General features: G+C 42.3%; 2 protein-coding genes across 4 annotated transcripts; both read right to left on the reverse strand.

Annotated features, from left to right (window-relative positions):
• Positions 1–1,843: 1,843 nt before the first annotated feature.
• On the reverse strand, positions 1,844–8,136 carry LOC108933669 (tripartite motif-containing protein 16-like protein). 2 transcript variants are annotated; one of them, XM_018750866.2, is made up of 7 exons: positions 8,099–8,136; positions 6,681–7,212; positions 4,888–4,983; positions 4,525–4,758; positions 3,499–3,658; positions 2,833–2,901; positions 1,844–2,707 (listed from the first exon to the last, which is right to left on the reverse strand). In XM_018750866.2, exons 2-7 carry the CDS (start codon positions 7,197–7,199, stop codon positions 2,178–2,180), a joined length of 1,608 nt encoding a protein of 535 aa, XP_018606382.2. In that variant the 5' UTR covers positions 7,200–7,212; positions 8,099–8,136; the 3' UTR covers positions 1,844–2,177. The 2 variants fall into 2 exon arrangements, with proteins under 2 accessions (XP_018606382.2, XP_018606381.2); XM_018750865.2 differs by lacking the exon at positions 8,099–8,136 and having other exon boundaries at positions 6,681–7,295.
• Positions 8,137–8,987: 851 nt separating this feature from the next.
• On the reverse strand, positions 8,988–21,592 carry strip1 (striatin interacting protein 1). Of its 2 annotated transcripts, none has more exons than XM_018750701.2 (21): positions 21,454–21,592; positions 20,224–20,293; positions 19,252–19,326; positions 18,908–19,042; positions 18,216–18,336; positions 16,154–16,222; positions 15,969–16,075; positions 14,742–14,869; positions 14,307–14,489; positions 13,749–13,969; positions 13,511–13,576; positions 13,123–13,186; positions 12,870–12,941; positions 12,685–12,759; positions 12,378–12,475; positions 12,159–12,285; positions 11,870–11,970; positions 11,726–11,792; positions 11,475–11,579; positions 11,094–11,298; positions 8,988–10,210 (listed from the first exon to the last, which is right to left on the reverse strand). In XM_018750701.2, exons 1-21 carry the CDS (start codon positions 21,571–21,573, stop codon positions 9,963–9,965), a joined length of 2,457 nt encoding a protein of 818 aa, XP_018606217.1. In that variant the 5' UTR covers positions 21,574–21,592; the 3' UTR covers positions 8,988–9,962. The 2 variants fall into 2 exon arrangements, with proteins under 2 accessions (XP_018606217.1, XP_018606216.1); XM_018750700.2 differs by having other exon boundaries at positions 8,988–10,213.
• Between the last annotated feature and the right edge of the window lie 1,910 nt (positions 21,593–23,502).

Consider the following 23,502-nt stretch of genomic DNA (forward strand, 5'->3'; position numbering starts at 1 on the left):
TTTTCTGTATTCTACATTTCTAAACAAAATTTTGAAAACAATATACACAAATATTTTAACTGAGGGGGTGCGGTGGCGCAGTGGGTTGGACCGGGTCCTGCTCTCCAGTGGGTCTGGGGTTCGAGTCCCGCTTGGGGTGCCTTGCGGCGGACTGGCGTCCCGTCCTGGGTGTGTCCCCTCCCCCTCCGGCCTTACACCCTGAGTTGCCGGGTAGGCTTCGGTTCCCCGCGACCCCGTATGGGACAAGCGGTTTGGAAAGTGTGTGTGTGTGTGTGTGTGTGTGTGTGTGTGTGTGTATTTTAACTGATAATTTATTTAGAAACAAAAGGTTAAGAGAAAAACATAAAAAGGTAAACAGTAACAAATTTCAGAACTATCTTTTTTGTATCTTTGAGTATTTGAATTTCTCTGACTTCACACACTGTGAGATGTATAAAAGAAAGTCTTACGATTAACTTGCTGACACAAACCATTATCTGTAACATTACTGAACACCTACATTTTAATCCAGAATCTTAACTTCATGAATATCCATGCATTCCAAAATTTTCAAGACATATATCACTGTGTGGCTGTTTTTATCCACCCTTAAAATCAGACAATACACACACACACATTTTCGGAACCGCTTGTCCCATACGGGGTCACGGGGAACCGGAGCCAACCCGGCAACACAGGGCGTAAGGAATTAATCACAACAGTAACAAATAGACAGCTTCTTCGTTACTTTATTCAAAGTATTTATGATAGTTGTTTTGGATTTTTGCAAATATATCTTAGTTCATATTTTTAAAATGACTAACATATCAGAGAAAAGTTAACTTGTAAACCAACGAAAGTACGATAATAAGAGACGTACTATAGCATCCTATACTGTGTGTGCATGAGAGTGAGAGTGAATAAGACCCAAAGGTCACAGGTTCAAATCCCACCTCCAGCTGTAGTACCCTTGAGCTAGGTACTTACCCACAATTGCTCCAGTAAAATTACCCAGCTGTATAAATGTGTAGATTAACATTGTAAGTTGCTTTGGAAAAAAAGAGTCAGCAAATTAAATAAATGTAAATGTATAAATGGGTAAACAACTGTAGGTAGGTTAGTAATGTAAGGCGGTTTGGAGAAAAGTATTAACTAAATGACTAAAATGTAAAAATACATTCAGCTTCAACTGCATTGTTTGCAGGGTTACAAGGTAAGGTGCTAGAAGGATAAACTCAAGGAACACAAGCTTCATTATCCCTTGACATGTCTCAGCAGCACACTTGACAAATAACGTTGTGGCCAAAGCTACTCAATTTTCAACACAACAGGGAGGTCAGCAGAAACACCACTATACCCCTCTTGGTTATTAAACTAAACCCCCCAGTACAACTGTGACTTTGAGCCTAATTAGACAACAAATAGCTACATAACAAATAAACATATTAACTGTTCAATCGAACAACAAGAAACACCATAAAATTTGTACAGAATCTTCAGGGGCAGTGCATCCTTGGAAAGCCACAGCTCCCCAACCATCCCCACAGTATGTAAAGCTGTTTACAGTTCCCATGTTCATAGACTGTGAGAAGCAACAACAACCATAACACAAAAGACCACTTACCAGCACCCACTCCATGGCTAAGTTACGACATAATCCATACATCCACTTTCAATAACCATTTGTCCTGATCAGGGTCACAGTGAACCAAAGTCTATCCCAGAAGCATTGGGCAAAAGGCTGAAGGGGGACACCCTGGAAACAACACCGCTCGTCACAGAGGAGTCACACATGCAACACAATAAATGCAATTTAGCATCACCAATGCACCTTAATTGTACATCTTTGGACTGTGTGCAAGGAAACCAGAGCACCCAAAGGAAACTCACAAACACAGGGAAAACATGCAAACTCCACACAGACTGAGGGATGGAACCCATGCTCTCTCACACTACCCGGGCACTTTGAGGCAGCAGCACTACAGGCTGCATAACAATGCCACCTGAGTTTAAACATAATTGAATGATATATAAAACAGGGCCTGGTTTGGCAAGAGGTTCCAGAAACTGGTTTACATCAGCTCTATCCTGTTGGTCTCCCTTTGATGGAAAATCTTCCCTTGACAAACTACTTTTCTCAGAGCTTTTGTTTCAGTTTTTCTGCTTTCTTCTCTTCTTTTAATTGTATGCATCCCTTTCTATGAAAAGTGACATAGTTTTACAGTCACGTTCTCTCCTATCCAAAATCCAGCATAAAGCGGCTCTGTGAATTTGGCCTGGCACCTATGCAGAAGAGTCATAGCGGGAGAGATGCTGTAAAAGGAAAGTATACCCATGCGGTGATCCAGGTACACCCCAACCTGAGAAAAATAGGGCATGGGGATTTGATGGCTCACGTTTTTGTGGGAAAATAAGTAACTTCCATCATTGCAATCCAGGCTCCAGGACTGATCGTTGCCTCCAAATGAAGAGGCAAGACTCTGCCCTTTTCTTTTGATCTTCTGGTATGTAACTGCCACCTCAGCCTTGCTGCCCTTCAGCTCCACCTCCCAGTAAAAGCGAGATCCAAACAGGCCCTCCCTACACAACACTTGTCTTCTGAAGGAAAACCTTTCTGGGTGGGCAGGATAAGGCTGAATCTCTTGTACCCGTTTCACCTCTCGGTACTCTGGAGATAGCAAGAGATCCTTGTGGGCCGTGTCAGGGTTAAAGGTCAACTCGCAGGCATCTGAGGAAAGACAAAGTGAAGAGGTGTTCATGAATGTGCTCCCACAAGTGTCCCTGTGATGTGTTGTTACTTCTCCTTCAAGAATCATGAAAGACTTGAGCTTTGCACACAGTACACATACTTACACTGTAAGAATTCTTCCCTGGTACTGGGTTCAGCAACACAAAGCACAGGGGTCTGTAGGACCGCATTCACTGTGGATACAGTTAGAGAAAGACATAATTTTTCATTCTACGTTGTTAGAAGACAGTAACTGTATGTTTTTGGGACATTAAATGTAAAGCTACCCTTTCTCCAAAAGATTTTCCAACTCTGCTTGCTTTGCTAACTTAATTTTGATGAAGCATGAACCACAACAGAGCTAATTTTACCTTAATTCATTCATTCAGCTGACATTTTTCTCCAAGACAATTTACAACAATAATCAACTTGTTATTACAAACCCATTTATACAGCTGGGTAATTTTAGTGGAGCAATTTAGGATACTACAGCTGGAGGGAAGATATGAACCTACAACAATTAGGTCCAAAGACAGCAGCTCTAACCACTACATTATTAAATGCCTCATTAATTTCAGACTTTCTGTCCGAAACCTCTAAGTGGTGGCCACATCCATCATCTCCTACTAAGCAGGCCCACTGGTCCTTCAGGCACGCAAAGGCTAAACACATGGCAGCCAGGCTGTTTGAAGTTTGAAGGACTGTAACAAAGTTAACATTACATCACTTTTTTATTCTGCAAAAACAACTGATACGGAAATAGTCTCTTCCAGTGGAGAAATACCACCAACCTGTTTGTGAGATGCAGGGTATTTGCATCTCACAGACTTTTTTCAGTTGCCGCTTCAGATCAGAGACAGCTGATTTTAGCATGTCACAAGGAAGCTGTGAGTCAAGAGTGATGTCGGAAAGATCACCAAGTTCAGGGTGGGTGCACAGCGATGCCCATCTCTGAAAAGATACATTGAGGGAAAACTGAGGGACACCAAGATAAAGACTGTAGCTATCCTCTGTTAAAAAATGACAAACTCAGAAGTATTTCAGGAGCACCATCAGCTTAAATGCCACAATGTCATAAGGCAATATTGAGACATGGCTTGGTACAAAGACCTATAGGTGGACAGCTGGTAGTGCAGTGGTTAGCACTACTGCCTTTAGACCCAAAGGTGGCAGGTTTAATTCCCACCTTCAGCTATAATACCCTTGAACATGGTACTTACCCTAAAATTTCTCCAGTAATATTATCCAGCTATATAAAAAGGTAAATAACTGTAAATAACCTTACATTGTAAGTTGGTTAGGGTTTAGAAAAAAAGCACCAGCTAAATATGTAAATGGATAGGGCAGAAGAGCTAAAACCACTGGTGCTTCAAACTTCCTGGGCTGTAGTTCTGAACCTAGGTTCAAATCTAGCTCTGTCTGTGCAGAGGAAACACACTCTCCCTGTGCTTGTGTGGTTTTACTCCCACAGCCCAAAGACATGCACAAACTGCGGTAGACCACCTCTGTACCCTCACTCACCTTGAAAAGCATGCAACTGATCACCGAGAGTTGACTTTGACATAACACTAACCCATTTGAGCTAATATAGCCTGAAGCAAATATTGTTTTAATAAGGAGTAATTAACAATAAAGATCTAACTGTACTCGTAAAACATAGTTGGCCATAACTCTTGTTTTACTCTAAAACGTCTACTCATATAAATTAAAAAAAGTTTCCAGTATCACATCCTTTTTATTTGATTTTTTGTAGATATAACCAAAAAGTAAACTTGAATTGAAAATCTAACAGCTTTTCGGAAAATCAGTTCTGTAACCTTGAGGAAATCCACATGATCCTCTACGAATGAAAGCTGCTTGAGGTCACTGTCAGTCCTCCTCTGCTCAGCAATCTCCTGCTCCAGTCGCTCCATGAGTCCTTCAGCATGGCTCACTACAGTCTTCTCCTGAGCTCTGATCAAGTCTTCTACCTCAGTGCGCCATTTCTCCGTGGAATAGATCAGCTCAGTAAACACCTTCTCACTGTCGTTTATAGCTGTCTGTGCTGAGGACTGTTAAAGATACAGAAAGGTGGGTGACCCAAATCCCAGTATGGAATACTGGTGCACATATCACATTCCTCCAGTTGATGGGAAAAGAAAGCATTGTTCCAGTCTGGTTCCTTCCTTGTCTGTACCAACCTTGAATGATTTCACTCGCAGTCTAAGCTCCTGCAGTGCCCTCTCCCTCTCCTGAACCTTTTCCTGTGATCTTCTTTGCTTCACCCCCAGCTGTTTCTGCAGATGCATACATGTCAGCTGACACTGTACTCTCACCTGTATTAACAGTTGGTTACAATTCTACTGATGAAAGTGAATATTTATATCCCAAGGGAACTGAAGGTGCTTACTAAAAAAAGGCTAAGAAAATTATGAGTATTAATTTCTAAAGATATACTTCTAAATTTGTCTGGTATTCCCATCCCTCACATAACAGGGTCCAGTATAACAAAAAATTGCTACAACTGCCAATTCAAATACAGTATATGCCCTTTTTATGGAACAAGTTATAATTTGGCGTAATGGCATGCTACCTGTTACATGCTCATCACAACCATTGAGTAATGTAAATCTAATATCACAACTGAAACAACAGATTAAGTACTATTATTATGAACAACAACAATAACAATAACACACACACACATTTTCTGAACCGCTTGTCCCATACGGGGTCGCAGGGAACCGGAGCCTAACCCGGTAACTCAGGGCATAAAGCTGGAGGGGGAGGGGACGCACCCAGGACAGGACGCCAGATAACAATAATAATGATAAGAAAAAAAAATAATAATAATAATAAGAAGAAGAAGAAATTTATTGTGACTGTCAAAAGCAATTTACAGAATTATCTACCCTGTAAGTCTGCTGGGTTATTTTATATGGCACAATACAAATATGATCAAGGGTATTACAGCAGGATTCAAAGCTCGGTAAAGTCCTGTTAGAAATAAACTATAAACATGTAACCACTGACTCAGTATCCAGAATCAGTGCAACAGATTGGATTATTTCAGGAAACACAACTATGTACAAACTACATTGAAAAATTGTGTTTCTTTCATGGTATTTACAGAAATGGTAACTGGTGACTGATAACACTTAGGGACTTCTATCTTAAGCATCTGACCTCTATTTTATTATATAATAAACATCCATCAAACTGTCTGAGTCCAGGGTACAGCTTGCCTTATACCTTATGCCATGTCGGCAGATGAGGGTCAACAGAATTGGCTTCCTGGATATATTCTCGACCCTCACAACCTTGCACTGGGCAGGTGGTTATTGATAATAAAGTATTTAATAAATAAAAATGTAACACTGAAAATCAGCCTAAAAATAATTTTGTTACAAATGTTATAAAGAAGGTGTCTTGTCATTGTCATACATAAAAATACCTTCTATTTTGGTAATGATTTTATGTAACACTTTTTTTGTCTTGGAAGCCATTGTTTATTTTCCTTAAGAAATAAAGGTAAGTTGATCCCCTCATGTCAGGAATTTGCCCAGTGAGGTGATTTAAGAATGTATTAATACCATTAAATGATGGTGGGGTTTACATGGAATGCAGAGGAAAATATTTCTTACAAGATATTTCCCAAACCCATGGGGGTGCGGTGGGTTGGGCCGGGTCCTGCTCTCCGGTGGGTCTGGGGTTCGAGTCCCGCTTGGGGTGCCTTGCAATGGACTGGCGTCCCGTCCTGGGTGTGTCCCCTCCCCCTCCGGCCCTACGCCCTGTGTTGCCGGGTTAGGCTCCGGTTCCCCGCGACCCCGTATGGGACAAGCGGTTCAGAAAATGTCTATTTCCAAACCCATACTGGCACTCCGAAAGCTCAGCCGCCGTCAGGGTCTTGACTATTATAAAATTGAAATACACTCACACTGGTGCAAAATGAATCTTATTTCTAATCCCAGTGTACAGACACTTGAAACATTACCTGCTGCTCTATCCTCTCCGCTACAACGGAGACAGTAGTGTGGTCTTTGTGAGCGTCGATGACACAAAGCAGACAGATGCTCCTGCCATCGGTCTGGCAGTAGACCTCAAGAGGCTTTCCGTGCTCAGGGCAGCATGCGCCGTCGCCTTGTGTTCTGTTAAAGTCTGTCTTCCTGTGCTTCTGCTCTGACGGGGAGTCCTGCCGAGATGGTACATGCGTGCAGGAAGAGGCACGACGCTTCTGGCAGTCAGTGGTGGCTTGGCGCTTCTTCCCAGTTCTGATCTTCTGTACCATTTCTGCCAGTATGATGTTACTGCTCAGAAGCGGCCGTGCGGCAAAGCTCTTGCTGCAGCTGGGACAGCTGTGGACACGGTCAGGATCAGCCCGATCCCAGCAGCTCCTGATGCAGCCCATACAGTAACTGTGCCCACAGGGGATCGTCACTGGATCCAGCAGTAGATTCCGGCAAAGTAGGCAGCTGAACGCATCCTGGTCCACAGAAATGTTAGACTGGGCCATTTCCGCCTCGACACTGTTAAAGGAGCACAAAACAGAGGGTCACTAGGGAAACGTCGTGTTTTCATCGACGGGCCCACGGATACTTTCGTTTCCAAGCGGGCGGGCGCGCGCTTCGCTCACTTCCTGAACGGAGCAAACTGCCGCGCGAGAGCATCGAGCAGCTTCTCGAGCAGCTTGCCGCGTGAAACTTGACACGCCGGAATGTTCTCGAAATGATACCACACAGCCTCGTGACGTCGAGCACAATCGCAATGAAACATTTATTTTATAATAATGTTGTGCTAACGTTAGCTGCTAGCGCTCTAGCTCAGTGAGTGATTGAGCGAGTGAGTTCGTCGACACCTCTGTGTCTGTGAAACCCGAACGTGCACTGCGCTCTGGGTCTCTCTCTCCTGACACCTCATCGGCACTGCAGTGAAAGGAGCAGAGATGACCTTTAAGTTTACATTACTTCATTTAGCAGATGCTTTTCTCCTAAGCGACTTCTGAACTAGTGTCATCAGTCCACACCTCACCAAGGTGACTTACACCGACTGCTAGACACTCTTGTGTGTGTGTGACCTGGTCACCATACATCAGTGGAACACTCTCTCTCTCTCTGTCACTCACACACTACGGGTGAACCTGAAACAGAATGTCTTTGGACTGTGGGAGGAAACCCACGGAGACACGGGCGGGGAGAACATGCAAACTCCACAGACTGAGCAGCGATCGAACCCATCCTCTCTCACCACCCAGCAGCGCAACCGACTCTCACCGTCAAGCCCAACCACAAAACAGCAACTAGTACAAAATGTCTAATTTTCTGTATTTAATTTAATTTAATTACAGCGGAAGAAAGTTAGTTGACATCAAAGTTAAACATATCGCGAAATAAAAAGAAGATTCATTGTTCTTACCTGTATTATATAAATGCTGACTTACACACAGTGTGACGTAAGCAATGCGGAGGCTCCTAATACAGACGAGGCTGTTTGCTCCTACAGCCGCGCGTACGATTCAAAAAAAACGTGTGCAGTCGCGCGCGATTCAAACCCCCCCCCCCAAAAAAAAAAATCCAGGACATACACGGAAGTGGAAAACCTCTGGCAATTATATATTTTTCTCCGGCACTACTAAAAATTAAAACTGCCTAGCATTTTAATGTGCTATACTATTTTCCCCTTGTTATTAAGCATAATTTATGGTTATTTGGAAGTGAATTTAGTTTGTGGCAGCATCATCCTATCTTCCCGCCAAAAGTTTCACTATATTTCTTGATATTCGGTTGGTTTTCAGGAACACAATAGGACGGGGGGGGTAAGAGTACATGTATTATTTGTTATGTCACACCACTGAGGATGAATTACTGTGTTAAACATTAGTCCACCATAGCCTTCATGTTTGAACTCGCCCCCTTTTTTTGTTTTTAAGCTGAGGTTCGGTCATGTTCCCTGTAGCACACCAAAGTAGTGTAGATAAAACCTTTGGTGCAATACTGGTAAATAGAGGGGCTTTAAAGACTAACAGCACCAAGGATCTTGAAATCAGGATCCTGAAGAAATGTGGACCACCTGTGGAATAAGAGCGAATTTGTTTCGTAAACAGTTGTCAGACTTAAATGAACCCTGCAGCTTTTCCGGAGCCCTGTAGCACCATAAGACTATGAGAGGTTTCACCAGTGGCCCCTGCGGCAGCTTCCACGAGACAAGAGGTTCCAGTCCTCTTTGCCACCAGAGCAAGAAGGTCTAGGAAAAGAAACACAACGAGTATACTGAAGAGAAACCAATTTAATACCAGTATGTTTGTACAAAATTTATATAATGCAAATTATAGATATTCCATGAATGAGTCATTTCTCCTTCTGACTAATGTTTACATCAGGAGGCTTTTCATCTTAAGCAATTTGTATTTCAACGAGTTCCCAATGCAAAGCAGATCACAAGATCTAAAACGGCATTAAACAGAAGCTATAAAAAAGGCTTTATATGAGGTCCCTCATATATGTAACAACTGACATAAAGCTGGTCTACATGCCAGTACAACATGGTTTCCATCGCGAAAGTGACCCCAGCTTAGGTCTCCACACCTGTGCTCCAGTCACATAAGACTTACAACAGATCACAGGATGAACTTGCAGGAAGGTAACTGCTCCTCCACCTTTCACCAAGGAACACAACCTGAATCTGTTTCAGTAAAACTTGTACAATTGTTTAAAAAAAAAAAAAAAAAAAAAAAAGATAAAATCTGTAAAATTTAAGGTAAATTAAGAAAAAACTAATACACTAGCTACCAGTATATATTAATACAGAAAACAGGGATATCACTTATAAAAACCAACCAAAGGAACTGAGTAACATAAACACGCTTGGTTCCCTCTACAAGCCGACATACACATATGCACAAGATCATCAGACATCTTCAAGCACAAGATATCATGGGATTCTAAGAGGTCTCCATGAAAGAATAGTAGTGTAACTTCAAGAGGTGATAGTTCCAGCAATCCAGTCACTGCAGCAGGTGGTTCTGGTCCAGTACCACTGACACTGCAGCACAATACAATGTACTGTCGGGTCCAGAGCGAGATATACAAATGCGTCACCAGGAATCATCTGGTCCGCAGGGAGCAGTGGATACTGTCCAGTGGTTCTGGTCCAAAGAGGCTAGAAAAAAAGTAGGTCAGCTTCTGTGGTCCGGAGAATGAAGGGTGATGATGTTGGTCTGTAAAATGCATTTCTGGCATGGCATACAGAGTCTTGTGGGAAATATGGCACTGCTGGATCCCTACTGTAGCAGCTCCTCCCAGGAGATAGGTTTGGAGAAGACCTCTCGCTCAAGCCAGAGGTCGTAATTCATTTGAAAGTCCTCTGGAAGCTCCACCCGCTGGCCTAGCACACTTTGCAGGCAGTTATCCACAGGCACAAAGTCTGGATTGCTCTGGCTCTTGTCATAGCGGCGGCCGTTGAAACGTTCAATGTTTGCCCGCAGCGCACACTCCTCCGCCTGGAAGTCCCAGGGCCGTGCGTCCAGGTCTGCTGCCAGGAAACCAAAGTAGTTACACTGGGGCAGCTACAGCTGGGATCAGTTACCATGGGAGAAACTCACATTTGGCCCAGTGATCACTGAGCACCGATACCACAGCGATGCAACACAATGAACAATTTCCACAAGGGCTGTTATCTATAACAGGATGCTGATACTTATGGAAATACTGGAGTAATGACCTTTATCACTTTGAAATGCCACAACATAATTAAAGCATTAAAATTCACATCTGTACATCCAGAAGATTTACAAAATCCTTCAAAATGTAAGAATGACATCCTGCACAAAAATGTTTACTTCTACATATTAATAAATCATATGAAATAACTAAGGGCAAATGTAGTTTAGTTGCATGTTACAGTACCAAGTTTGACTGTCTCCAAGTGAAACAGTGATTATGACAAATACAGCTTCCTAGCAGAAGAATTTTAGCTTTATTAATTACACTTAGCTGACACCTATATCCAAGACAACTTTCGGTGATTATAGATTTGTAAGCTAAGCTACTTACAATAATACCACCTTATACTGTAGCAATTCAGAGTAAGTACCTTGATCAATACTATTAGAGGAGCTCATACAAAAGAGAAGCGGTGATTCAAAGCTGAGCCCTTCTGTTGGAAGGTGACAGTTCTAACCACTATGCCATCTGCTACCCCATGTTACAGTATCATAACCTGAAATCAATGAGACTTTTTGATCTCTTGAAAATTGTCATTTATCTTTCTGCACTTCAGATTAGCACAGGCACACTTTAGCAATGTGACAGTCCTTATGGACAATGGCCAGATATAACTGCTAGTTACCGCAGATAAGTGGAAGGCAGCTGAACTAAGATAACCTGTCTTGACAGGGAGATGACAGACTCACCGTTGCCATAGGCCCAGTCATCATTGAGCCTGTGACGAACTTTTTGGTAGATGGCCGACATAGTCTTCATATTGCTCTTCCTCCACTGGCGCCCCAGATACTTGGTCTGGACTTTGAGTAGCTTCAGCACATAAAGCTGCATCATGGCCTGCTTGACCTTGAGAGCTCTCTTCAAGATTGGAGCAGACTTAAAGACCACCAACATCTTAAAAAAAAAAAAAATAAAGTACCTTTATTCACACATAATACATGCATAATTACACATGTGGAGAGAGAGAGGACCAATGAGCGGTGGTGAGGCAATTGGGGAAAGGATGATAGTAAGATAGATGGTGAGTCAGCCCATGGAGAGGACAAATAAGCACACAGAAAGGTGCCTACCATTGTCCTGGAGTGCTTCCACTTTGTGAGTTTGTTGAGGATCCTTAGCAGGTTGATGCACGAGAAAAGGTTCCTCCAACAAAATTGGTTGTTGTCACCAGCCTCCTGGGATACAGAAATACATCCTGCTAAGACCTAAAGTTTTCTATTCTAATGATTTCTTTTGTCACTTGTTTACTTTAACAGGCACACTACAGACACAGGCTTGGGGCAGTTCCGCACTTGGTGGAATGAAAGCCATGTAGGCTTACCAGGCTCTCTGCTGTAAGTTCTGGCAGCTCGTGCACCACACAGTGAGGGAAGTCCAGCACAGATATACTGTGGAAGATTTACACTGTTACTTCTCTCCACACACACACACCAACTATGCCCCTACCCACTAAACCACAACTTACCTGTTCTTGGCAGTGATGTAGGACATGATGTTCTGGTTAAAGAACTTGAGAATGAGGGGAATGCAGTTGGCAAAGACCAGATGCTGGGCCATGTACTCAAACTAGGGAAGAACAAAAGTGTGTGTTTTAAATGCGTACATTGGACATAACAGCCATAAGGCATTATTACGAAATAAAGAGGAGGGGAGGGGGGAAAAAAAAAAAAAAAAAAAAAAAAAAAACTGTACTACTAAGTTATAAGATATTGTGGAGCAGTGCAGCATAAAGCCACAACTGTGGGTGAGAGTACCTGGTAGATGTGGTTAAGTTTGAAATGCTTGAGTAGTAGTAACAAGATCGCAGAGATGGCTTTGACGATGATCTCCTTGTGCCGATTCACATCGACACCAAGTTTCATGCTCTGCAGTACCGTCGTTCTGGAGGGGCAAAGAGAACTCTCAACACACAAACTCATATGCACATGTGGCAAGACAATAAAGCTATAACAGCATGAAGGTGAAGCACATACGGCATCTCCTCTGGCAAAACATCAGCAAGGATGTTAATAGAGTCTGTCTTGGCTTTGGAGGTGGGAGCAGCAGCCAGAAGGATTTTTAGAAGGGCAATCTGAAGTAAAGAGAATTACATGGTCTGCAGGAAAGCAATACATTATTTTCTTGATAAGAAACAGACAACCAAAGAAGCATGGAAAACATCAGTAAAATCCTTTGGAATCTCAGGTGCAACCTTAATGTTCATTGTTGTATGCAGATATTGTCACAGCTCAAGAAGCACTTGAATTCCAGATAAATGCTAGAGCACAGGTGGAATCTCACCATATACTGAGGCAAGCTGGGGAGTATGCCCTGGTACAGCAGCTCTGTAGAATTCAACTCAACCTCTTCTTCTCCCTGGCATAAGAATGAGCACATACACAAAGATGAACAATAAGCGTAGCACACGATTACCTGGAGACACAGAAGACAAACTCTACACATCATATGACCAGGTGTCAACTCACCACAGACAATGGAGTCTTTTGGTACTCCTCTTCTTTGGCAATCTGAATTTCAGCAATGGATACATATTTGTGCTGTAACAGGAAAAAAATACGACATCTGTGACAAGAGTTTGGGGCATACTGGAAAACTTCTGTTTGGATTTATGGGTAAGGGGCAGAAAGAGAAAAAAAAAAAAAAACCCATTCAGCTCTCTATCAACATACTCTCCAAATCATCTAAGCATATGGTTAAGAGTGATCTCCAAGGTTGTACCTGCTTCAGTGTTCTGATGCTCTCATGGATGGGTCTGGGCAGGCCCACAACAGTGTCTGTATCACTGCAAACAATGGCAAACATTTGAGAACCATGAATGAACTAAGTTAAAACTAGCCAAAATATGTCACAATGCACACTGACAACAATACATGAATGCCTTACATGAGTTAAACCATAATAAAGGTCAAAGATATTTGAAAACTGTGCATGTGCTAATGAAAAGGGCTGATCTGATCATTTGTGATATTCAGGATGAATTAGGACTGAACTGAAAAGATGTTAATATCCAAATGATTGAAGCCTAAGAATTTTGATTGGTTTAATTACTGGTTAAGTGAAATCATGAAAGCTTTTTTGCATGTTGTGGTAATACATGTGAACTCACCTTCCTAGTGTATATCCAATAAATTTACTTCTACTGGACTCAAGAAAATGTTCAATGTCCTTCTCCCTGTAAAAGCAGGTATTTTGAATATTTTTTTAAAAATCTCATACAAAATGTTCTTCCAAGAGAAAGGTGTAAAGTTGTATGAAATAAACACCTGATCTAGGAGCCCAGGTATAGAAACCCGTTTGACTTTATGGGGGGGCAGGTTATTTCCTTGGGTAAGAAACTGACCTACCTAACTTTGGGAGCCCAGGGTAGACCCTTGGGGAAGGACACCCTCTCACAGGGGGGATGTGGGATAGGTGGAGGCATGACCTCATCGCGCTCTAGAGGGAAAGTCTCTGGCTCCAGAGGATTATCATTATCGTCACTGTCGTCCTCATCTTCACGGGGATCATCTGCCTTATAGGGGTCCTTCTCATTAAAGGCATCCAAGTTATCTTGCTTGATCAGGGCCTGCAGGAAGAAATGAGGCCCAGATCAGAAAGAGCCCCATTTGAAAATCTCGACACCCCTTTCTTAAGCAGCACAGCCCCCCTTTGGAGACTAAGATCTCTTTCTCATCAGCAATTTAAATAATGGTAAAAACAACCTGACCTCAGTGTCACGCTTGAACTTAGTTTACCTTTTCCCTTTCCAAATCAACATGACTTATACTGTTGAAGTCTGTTTTTAAATACAAAGTTTGCATGATGGATGGAAAGCAGTAAGGGTATGTATAGATCGTATACCACAGAGAGCTGCCCAGAGGCTAAGAGAGGCCCAGACACAAGCACAGAGAAACAGACAGTACCTTGTGCTCTCGACGAGCCCGTTTCTGCTGCTGCTCAATGAGGTCAGAAGCAGATGCAGGGGGTGAGGCAGCCCGCATGCTGCGCACAACCCTGATACTATCCTCAGGCAGCGGTGGGAGACCCAGCTCTTCACGCTTGCGCATCTTGATGTGTTGGAGCTGCTCAAACCCCCCAAGTGTAAACTGGGGAAGCACCAGGAAGAAGGGGCAACATCACAGGATGACAAGTACAGACAGAAAATTACTGAAGAGGGAAATGGCTGCTTTACCATGAAGAAAGACATTAAGTCTGAATTGCTTATAAAACATTAATACTTTATTTTTCAAGTGAATTTTGTTTTTTTTCTTTTTTTTTCTTTTTAAAAAAAGAGGAACAAATTGAAAGCAAATCCATAACAGTGTAAAACTAACCAGAAGCATCATGCCTCAACTTACCAGGATGGTCTTCCACAACAGCAACAGGACCTTCTTCATGGGGAAATGAGGAGCATGGCCACTGCAGAACTTGGTCACCATACCAAAGAGCATAACAGCAATGGGTTCATTGTTGTAGAGGGGAGAGCCTGAATCAAGAGGAGTAACAACTTCAGTCACAGCATCAACCACACTCTTGCACTAGTTCTACCAACTTAGTACAAGGTTCACGATTGTCCTTCCAGCAGAGTTCGCAATTTCCTAGCCATGATTGGAGAGAATAAATGTACCAAACGACTCAAATCAGGCAAGTATTAAAACAAATTAGTATTAATAAGATAATTATCCTATGCATGGAAGGATGCAAACATTTGTTTCCCAGTATTATTTTCCCCACAAAAAATAAACCTGGTGTACTTCAATTAATATTAAACAACTGAGCACTACACAGAGACAATATGTAAACTCCACAATGACTGAGTGGGGACTGAACCTACATCCAATTAAATTGTCAAGGAGCTTTGAGGCATCAGCAGTATCCGCTGCACCACCCTGCCAGCCATTACAGGTTATAAAGTAATTTACAAAGAAAAGCTTGGCTATCCAAACATCACTTGATAACGTCCTTTCCTCTGGGCTGTGCATCTGCTGTGAATGAGGGAATCCGACAGACAATTTACAAAAGTTCCCAATGCTGGGATGTCCCATGCAGAGATGTCAGGGTTGTTGCCTACATTTATATTAAATTTATTCAACCAGCACACACTTTCCTCCAAAACAATGTATGTCACAGAATAGTCAAAATTTCATCAACAGACAGAGGGGTACAGATATAGAAACATGACTGACAATGTCGCTTAATATAGCCATTTTTGTGGACGCATGTTACACGAGTAGGTGTATACAGAACTGACGTCGAGGCACTTACCTGATCCATGTAACATTTAGTTCATAAGTCAGGGTGCAATTGCACATGTTAAAACAGTACTATGAATAAGGCACATTTGTGATCAGCAACAGGAAAACTCATTTTCTTAACTCTCAGACCAAGAGTGAGCATCACAAGATCACATTTCCTTTCAAAATGAATATTGCACTTGTTCATACTGCACTATCAAGAGATCTTAAATATTTCCTTCAGTCCTACAACTCAAACCCCTAGGTCTGCCTGTATCCTGTCCTACTGACAGTCACTTATGCACCAGTTCTTCTCTACCCACTCCCAGCACCACCCAAGCACTAACCTACCCAGCTCAGTCCTGAAAGTGTCTTGGGCTGCTCTCCACTCTGGGCTGTCCGAAAGATCCTCCTGCTGCACGGTCTCCACCATCAGGTACATAATGTTCAGCAGCACCCTATTTGGACAGAGAAGGGGTTAACCACTAACTGCCTGATGAGCAAAACCAGGACAGACTGCCGAGGGAAAGTGTTACCTGAGATCGGTGCTGTCAGCTAGCGAGATGGCAGGCTTCCTCACTGCACTAGTACAGGCAGCACTGTTACTGTGGGAAAATGGAGAGAGAGAAAGAGAGAGAGAGAGAGAGAGACTATGTTGCACATGCTCAAGGACACCACAGTAGCCAGACAGCAGTACATTACTTTGCCAAGGTTATTTATAGTTTTAGTCAGGATTCTTTTTAGTCATTTTCTGTTATCCAAAACAAGTGACAAGGGCACACATTTATAAACCTGGACATTTCTACCAGAGCAGTTTGACTTGAATACTGTACTTTGCTGAATGGTACTACTGCAGAGCTTCTCATGTCTTGAACAATTAAGTTACTTCCCTTCCATTAGCAGATTTCAGTTTTTTTTTTTAAACAGCAAATCCAAATGAAAAATCCCTAATTTCAGGATGTGAAAAATGTCACAACTAGTTCAAACTGAACAAATCACAAAAACAAGAAAAAGCTAATAACTTACAAAGCAGTTTAATTCTGAATGTTTTTTTCTTCCAAATGCTCAGTTATCTGAATTTATTTTACAAAGCTGATCGAAAACGTAAAGATAAGACGAAAAGTATGTAAAATTGATGGTAGGGAAGGTAAAATATGAAAGCTGAGAAATCAAATATCTTATATAACAAAAGAGCATTCCATCCAACAACACTGTTGATCACACGCCTTAAAGTAGAAGTTTAGGCAACAGCTAGTTGAATTACCATAGCATAAATGTGTAATTCAGATGCACTGCAACAACACAATGAGGTAATCTGGTCATAAAGCCATGTATTCTGCTTATACTATGGCTACTTTAGTGCAACAGCTTTTTTTTCTTTTTTTACATTTTCAAGTTCCTAATTTAAATTTAATTTATAGAAATTCATTTAGTAAACATTCACCTAAGCAAATACAAAAATGGTCAGGGGTGTTGCCTTTACATCTGAAGGGTGCATGTTCAAATCCAACCTTCTGCTGAAGCGGCCTTGAGCAAGGTACCCTCCCTAAATTGTACCAGTTTAAAAAAAACAAAAAACACCACCTTCATAAGTAGGCAGGTCATTGTAAGCAGCTCCATAATTTGCTTTAAAGCATCATGGGCAGCATGGTGGTACAGCATGCTGCCTCACAGCACCTGGATGGTGCAAGATAACGGGGGTTCAATCCTTGCTCAGTCTGTATGGAGTTTGCATGTTCTCCCTGTGTCTGCATGGGCATTTCCTCTGGATACTCTGGTTTCCTCCCATAGTCCAAAGACATGCTGTTCAGGTTCTCCAATAGTGTGTGTGAGTGACAGAGAGAGTGTATTCCACTGATGTATGGATGAGTAACCCATTCTAAGTAGTGTACACAGCAGTATGACTCACCGTTGGTGAATAAAGTGTGGGCTGATAACACTTTAGAGTGTTGTCAACCCACAACTAAATGAATTAATGTAAATGTATCAGCCAAATAAAAAAAAAACAATTTAAGCTCTCTCAAACTGCTTTACAGAACTGGCAGTATGGGGACAGCACACATTCTATTGATATTTTCACTGGATATTTTACATCCTCTCCTGAATATACAGTGAAATAGAGCTCTATAAAACAGTAGCACAATGCAGTAAATACTTAGTAATCAAAAAGGATAATTTGATTAAAAATAATTCTACTCTAGTCCTACAGATGCATTTGGATTGTATTTTAAATTTTACAGAATTATTTTAAAAGATAGACTGGTACTTTCTCAGTATCTTTAACAACTAGCACTATAGCAAAACCAGCAGGAAATTTGACAAGAACCAAGTGTTGCTAAAAAGGAGGTGTAGAAGTCGAGCCATCAGCCTTCCCCTGCCAGACATTTATTTTGTGTTCACATCCAAAAACTATGGCACACTGACTGATCTAATAACATTGTCATACTGATCTACGCAAAGAAATGCAAAAAAAAACTGTTCCCTTTCTCAGTCCATGCTGAAAACTGTCCACCGTCAATCTTCAGCTCTGTATAAAAAAAGTCAGAAGTACTCAATCCCCATGTAGAACACAACAGATAAACAACCTTGTCTCCTTACTCTATCTCCATATTTAGTAGCTCCACCAGGGCAGAGAAGGTGCCAACCTCCAGCAGCAGGAAGATGTTGTACCTCATCCACTGCTGAACTTCTGCCTCGGACTCACAGTCCCCAAATGTACCTGTCAGTGGAAGCAGACAAAAGATGTAGAGGTATTTATTAAATGTAAAGACTGTTCAGTACTGTGTATTACAGGTCATAAGAATTTAATTTTGAGAATGAGGCACTGTGAGGAGAAAACTTCCCTTGCTAACAGCAAAAAACAGTCAATATGTGTCAGATGCAGTAATTTAAGGATGAGGTCTTTCAATTTCTCATTAATAGTAAGAATTATTTCAAAGCATTTGTAAAATGATGCTTCAATTTCATGTATGCTAAAAAAATTCTATGAGGACAGATGTGACATGACAGCAAGGTATTTGAATACATTTAAGCATACATGTTTTGTCAGTTGCAATATATTATAGCCATTTCGGTAAACACTTATTGGTAAACAAAATGGAACAGAGCAAATTTGAATCTCACTAATTTAGCATTTAACAAGTTCTCATTTTTCATGGTTTAAGGGCAATTCCATAATTATTGTTATTACTATCATTCATTTTAAAGCTCCAAAAGTTCAGAAATATTGGTGTTGGGGGTAATGATGTTTCTGCCATTAGAGACTGTAGAGGCTGAGGAAAAGATCCTACCCTGTGCCATGTACAGAATGGCCCTGGCAACCTTTAGCCTCTTTTCTCGGGCTGTCACGTCCAGCCCATCCAGAAGTCGCATGGCATGGGCACGATGCTCTGGTGCACTCAGCTCTGTCCACTTTTTATCCTTCACTGCAGGAGGAAAAAAAAGGGCCAGGAAGCAAAGCATTCAACATGCACACATGTCATCCTGAACAATTTTAGTACACAAACACACAGCCACTCCTGTCAGGTTCCAGAATAACAACACACAGTTCCAGCCAGTCCCAATCCACCTACACACCACCCTGTCTAATCTTGGCACATTTTGTCTGAAGTGTTAAATTTAATCAGTTGCATACCATGAGTTCTGAAATCCTCTGTAAAGCATTTCATGTTGAGGTGAAACTCTGGCCCCTCTGTGTAGCTGTAGAGCTCTGGGGAAGAGTGAAAGGATGAGAGACATTAAAAAACCCTTTGCTTTTCCATTTCTCGTATGCATGTGTCAGGCAGTAGTGTGGCGGTTAGAGCTACTGCCGTTGGACCCAAAGGTTGCAGGTTCAATCCCCACCTCTAGCTGTAGTACCGCTGAGTAAGGTACTTACCCTAAATTGCTCCAGCAAAATAATCTAGCTGTACAAATGGGTAAATAATTGTAGGTAGACTAACATTGTAAGTTGCTTTGGAGAAAAAAAGCATCAGTTATATGAATAAATATGTCAGACAACAGCATTGTGTGAGCAAGTTACTAACAAGAACCACACTCTACAGTTCCTGGCCTATGCAATCACTGCTTTTAAGATCTGCAGCATTATAGAATGGAAACCAAACACTACAGACATTTCACCTCCCAACATTAACTCAGACAAATTCCCTGATTTACTAAACCCATATAAATCACATAACTCCACACTGTCAGCTTGCAAGCTGCATTGCATAGCAAAAACCTCTGAGATGCAATACAATGGAGAAAAAGGAGGGGGGAGGAGGGAGAAAAAAAAAATCAGCCCTACAGACAATCTATAGAATTACAAAAGGAACTTGCCTTCATGTGCCTGTGCTGACAAGGACACACAAAACTGCTAATATTTACCACCATCACTTTGTGGTGTTAGGTGATCTGAAGGTTCCTTAAGGGGAAAAAGTGCTACTGCCAAAAAAGAGCAAACTCCCCACCGGTGCAGGAGTAGCCTTTGCAGCACAGCAACACATACTGCCAACGGAGTGGCAACTTGAAGAGCTGGAGCCATGGTTCTGGAGCAAATGTTAAGCATCATTGTGAGAGGACACAACATCCAACACATCAGATTACAACCACCTGCCAAATATCTCACCTGACAGCTCTGCAGCCCACTTGTCTGTGTCGGCATACTCAAACTCCAGGTCTGGAGACTCAGACAATCCCTGGAGGAATAGAAAAACAGGTTTTAGCTGATGAATTAGTGAGCAGGAGACTGGATCTAGACCCACACACAGGACTGAACATGCTTACATAACACAGTATTGGGTATCAATGTTAATTAAACATCTTCGTCTAACTTATAAATTGATAATGAAGTTTAACGTGTACTAGAATAGAATTTAACAAGGCATTTAGGGTTACAATAGGAATCACTAAATGGAAAATTTATTGTGAATCATTCATTGTTATCAACTGCATATCCAATGCAGGGTCGATAATGCAAGTTACCAAACATTTAGAAGATACCTTTGTCCCAAGTTAGGTAACTTAGTGTTCTATGCTACATTCAAGTCTTGTCAGTCACACATCAGGTAGTGTAACAACAAGAAACACCTTTGGACTTAAAAGATGGAGGTTTGATCCCCACCTCCTGCTGCAATACCCTTGATCGAGGCACTTAACGACCTGTATACATAAGTAAGGGAATGCAAGTTGCTTTCAGACAACTTCTTCTTTCTACTTCAAATCTCAGAAAAATTTAATGTTAATCAGCCGGTTGCACAGCCGAGTATGATACGCCAGTACGGGCAATTTCAGTGACCAGCAGTTCATCTGAAACACAAGTCGGAGTGAGTGGCGGGAAGGAAACCCACGGGAAGAACAAGCTCTACTACGCACACTTCTTCTTGGCCGGATTCGAACCCACGACGTCCAGGACTCGGAGCTGTGATGCACCAGCGATACCGGCTGCGCCGCCCAGACAGACAGCAGTTTAAATGCACTGATGTCACCGACTTTTCTCAGGATATCCGCGTACGTCACGTGTGAATCAAACTACTAGTACTAGGGAAGCTATCATTTAATACCAACCAGCTGGCATTTTTATTCGCGATTAGGAATCTGTAACTAAGCGAAAGTAAACGTAGTGTGACAGAAATTATGAAAATGCCACCAAATGCGAGCGATACATGCCGTAAGATTTTACATTAAACACGGGTTTTCGCTTAAGTGACACAGAGACTGCCCTCCCGGCTCGCTCGGCGACGGACACGAACCTTTTTTTTTTTTTTTTCACTTCAGCTACCGCGCCGGCGGTGCTGACTACCAACAACAACAAAGACAAACTACAGTGTGCTGCAATTTACGACTGGCCAAATCCTACCTCTGAGTCTTTCCTCTGGTTACGAACGAATTCGCCTCTGCTTTTGTTGGGTAACATCGCTCTCTGCTTGTTATTGCCAATCAAGCCGCCGCTACCTCCTCCTCCGCCGCCGCCGTCCATCTTTGATCCGTGGGCACGGGGGCTGTCAGCTTCCTCACATCTCGCGAGACTGCAGTGCAGAACGTGAACGCCGGGTTTCTCCGGGGAAAACATCGCGATGTTTTAGGTGCGTCAGAGAACGTGACTAAGAGCTGGGCTTTCCTTTGCTTTTTTAAGAACAGTTCGTTTTTGAATTTGATGTGTTGGAAGCGGGAGAAAGCTGAGCCGCTTTGATAAGGGCCAAATTGTGATGGCTAAACAACTGGGTCAAAGCATCTCCAAAACAACAGACAGGCCTTGTTCCCTAGTGGTCTAACTTAGGAAGTACAAAAGGTGAACCTGCAATGGGGTCATGTCCTATCATGCCATGGGCGCCAAGGTTCATTGACGTGCTGGGGAGCAAAGGCTAACCTGTCTGGTCCAATCCCACAGAAGAGCTACTGTAGCACAAATTGCTGAGAACCTTAATGCTGTCCATAACAGAAAGGTGTCAGAACACACAGTGGATCACAGCTTGCTGCGTAGCCGCAGACCGGTCAGAGTGGCCATGCTGACCCCTGTCCACCATCGAAAGTGCCTACAATGGGCACATGAGTGTCAGATCTGGACCATGGAGGACCACTGGAAGAAGGTGGCCTGGTCTGACAAATCACGTTTTCTTTTAGATCATGCGGACGGCCGTATGTGTGCACTGCTTACCTGGGGAAGAGATGGCAGCAGGATGCGCTATGGGAAGAAGGCGAGCCGGCAGAGGCAGTGTGATGCTCTGGCCAATGTTCTGCTGGGGAACCTCTGGTCCTGGCATTCGTGTGGCTGTTACTTTGACACGTACCACCTACCTAAAGATTGTTGCAGACCATGTACACCCCTTCATCACAACGGTATTCCCTGATGGCAGTGGCCTCTTTCAGCAGGATAACGCACCCTGCCACACTGCAAAAATTGTTCAGGAACGGTTTGAGGAACATGACAAAGAGTTCAAGGTGTTGACTTGGCCTCCAAATTCAACAGATCTCAATCTGATTGAGCATCTGTGGGATGTGCTGGAAAAACAAGTCCAATCCGTGGAGGCCCCACCTCACAACTTTCAGGATTTAAAGGATCTGCTGCTAACATCGTGGTGGCAGATACCACAGGACACCTTCAGAGGTCTTGTGGAGTCCATGCCTTGGCGGGTCAGTTTTTTTTGGCGGCCCAAGGGTGACCTACGCAATATTAGGCAGGTGGTTTTAGTGTTGTGGCTGATCAGTGTAATTTGAAGTATTTATATTCATGCAGTCCACTTTGAATATGTAAACAGGATGAGAATGTGAGATAAATATGCACAACAGAATTTTCTGTCAGAGGTGAGAAAAACACTCTTTATTGAGGCAATAAAAGGCTAAGCCAAAGGATACATTGAAAATAATTTTGGTTCTTGGAAATATACATCAAGAAAAGCATGTCCTAAATGAACATATGTGAGTGAAAAATATAACCTTTTGTCTTTAGTGTAGACCCAACACACTGCTTGTGTAAAAGTGTCTCCTCCTCAACCCTTGAAACCCATCAGGATGTGAAAATAAAGTTTCTGACTTTCTCTACAACTACTCTCAGCTGTCACGCTCTATCAGTATGGACTGTCCATGGGCAAATTCTTCGGCTATTCAAAGTGACAACCTCAGCTTTGTTAATATATTACTGCTTACTCATCTGTCTAACATACCCAGGTAAAAGTGTCTGCTCCTGGAAAATCATGTTGTCCTCATGAGCTCTTGCCTTCTCTCTGCATCATAGGACTTCACAATGTGGAACTTTGTCAACTTCATACAAATGGTGTCAGGACATGGTGACAGCTATAAGTAGTTTTTCTTTTTTTAAACCATTCACCATCACAGAAAACATTTAGTTCAAACACTAGTTTCAGGTGTACTTTGTAATTTTCTGAAAAGAATTTCTACACTGTGGCCA

The sequence above is a fragment of the Scleropages formosus genome, chromosome 16 (genome assembly GCF_900964775.1).
Source record: "Scleropages formosus chromosome 16, fSclFor1.1, whole genome shotgun sequence".
In the NCBI taxonomy this organism is placed as follows: Eukaryota; Metazoa; Chordata; class Actinopteri; order Osteoglossiformes; family Osteoglossidae; genus Scleropages; species Scleropages formosus.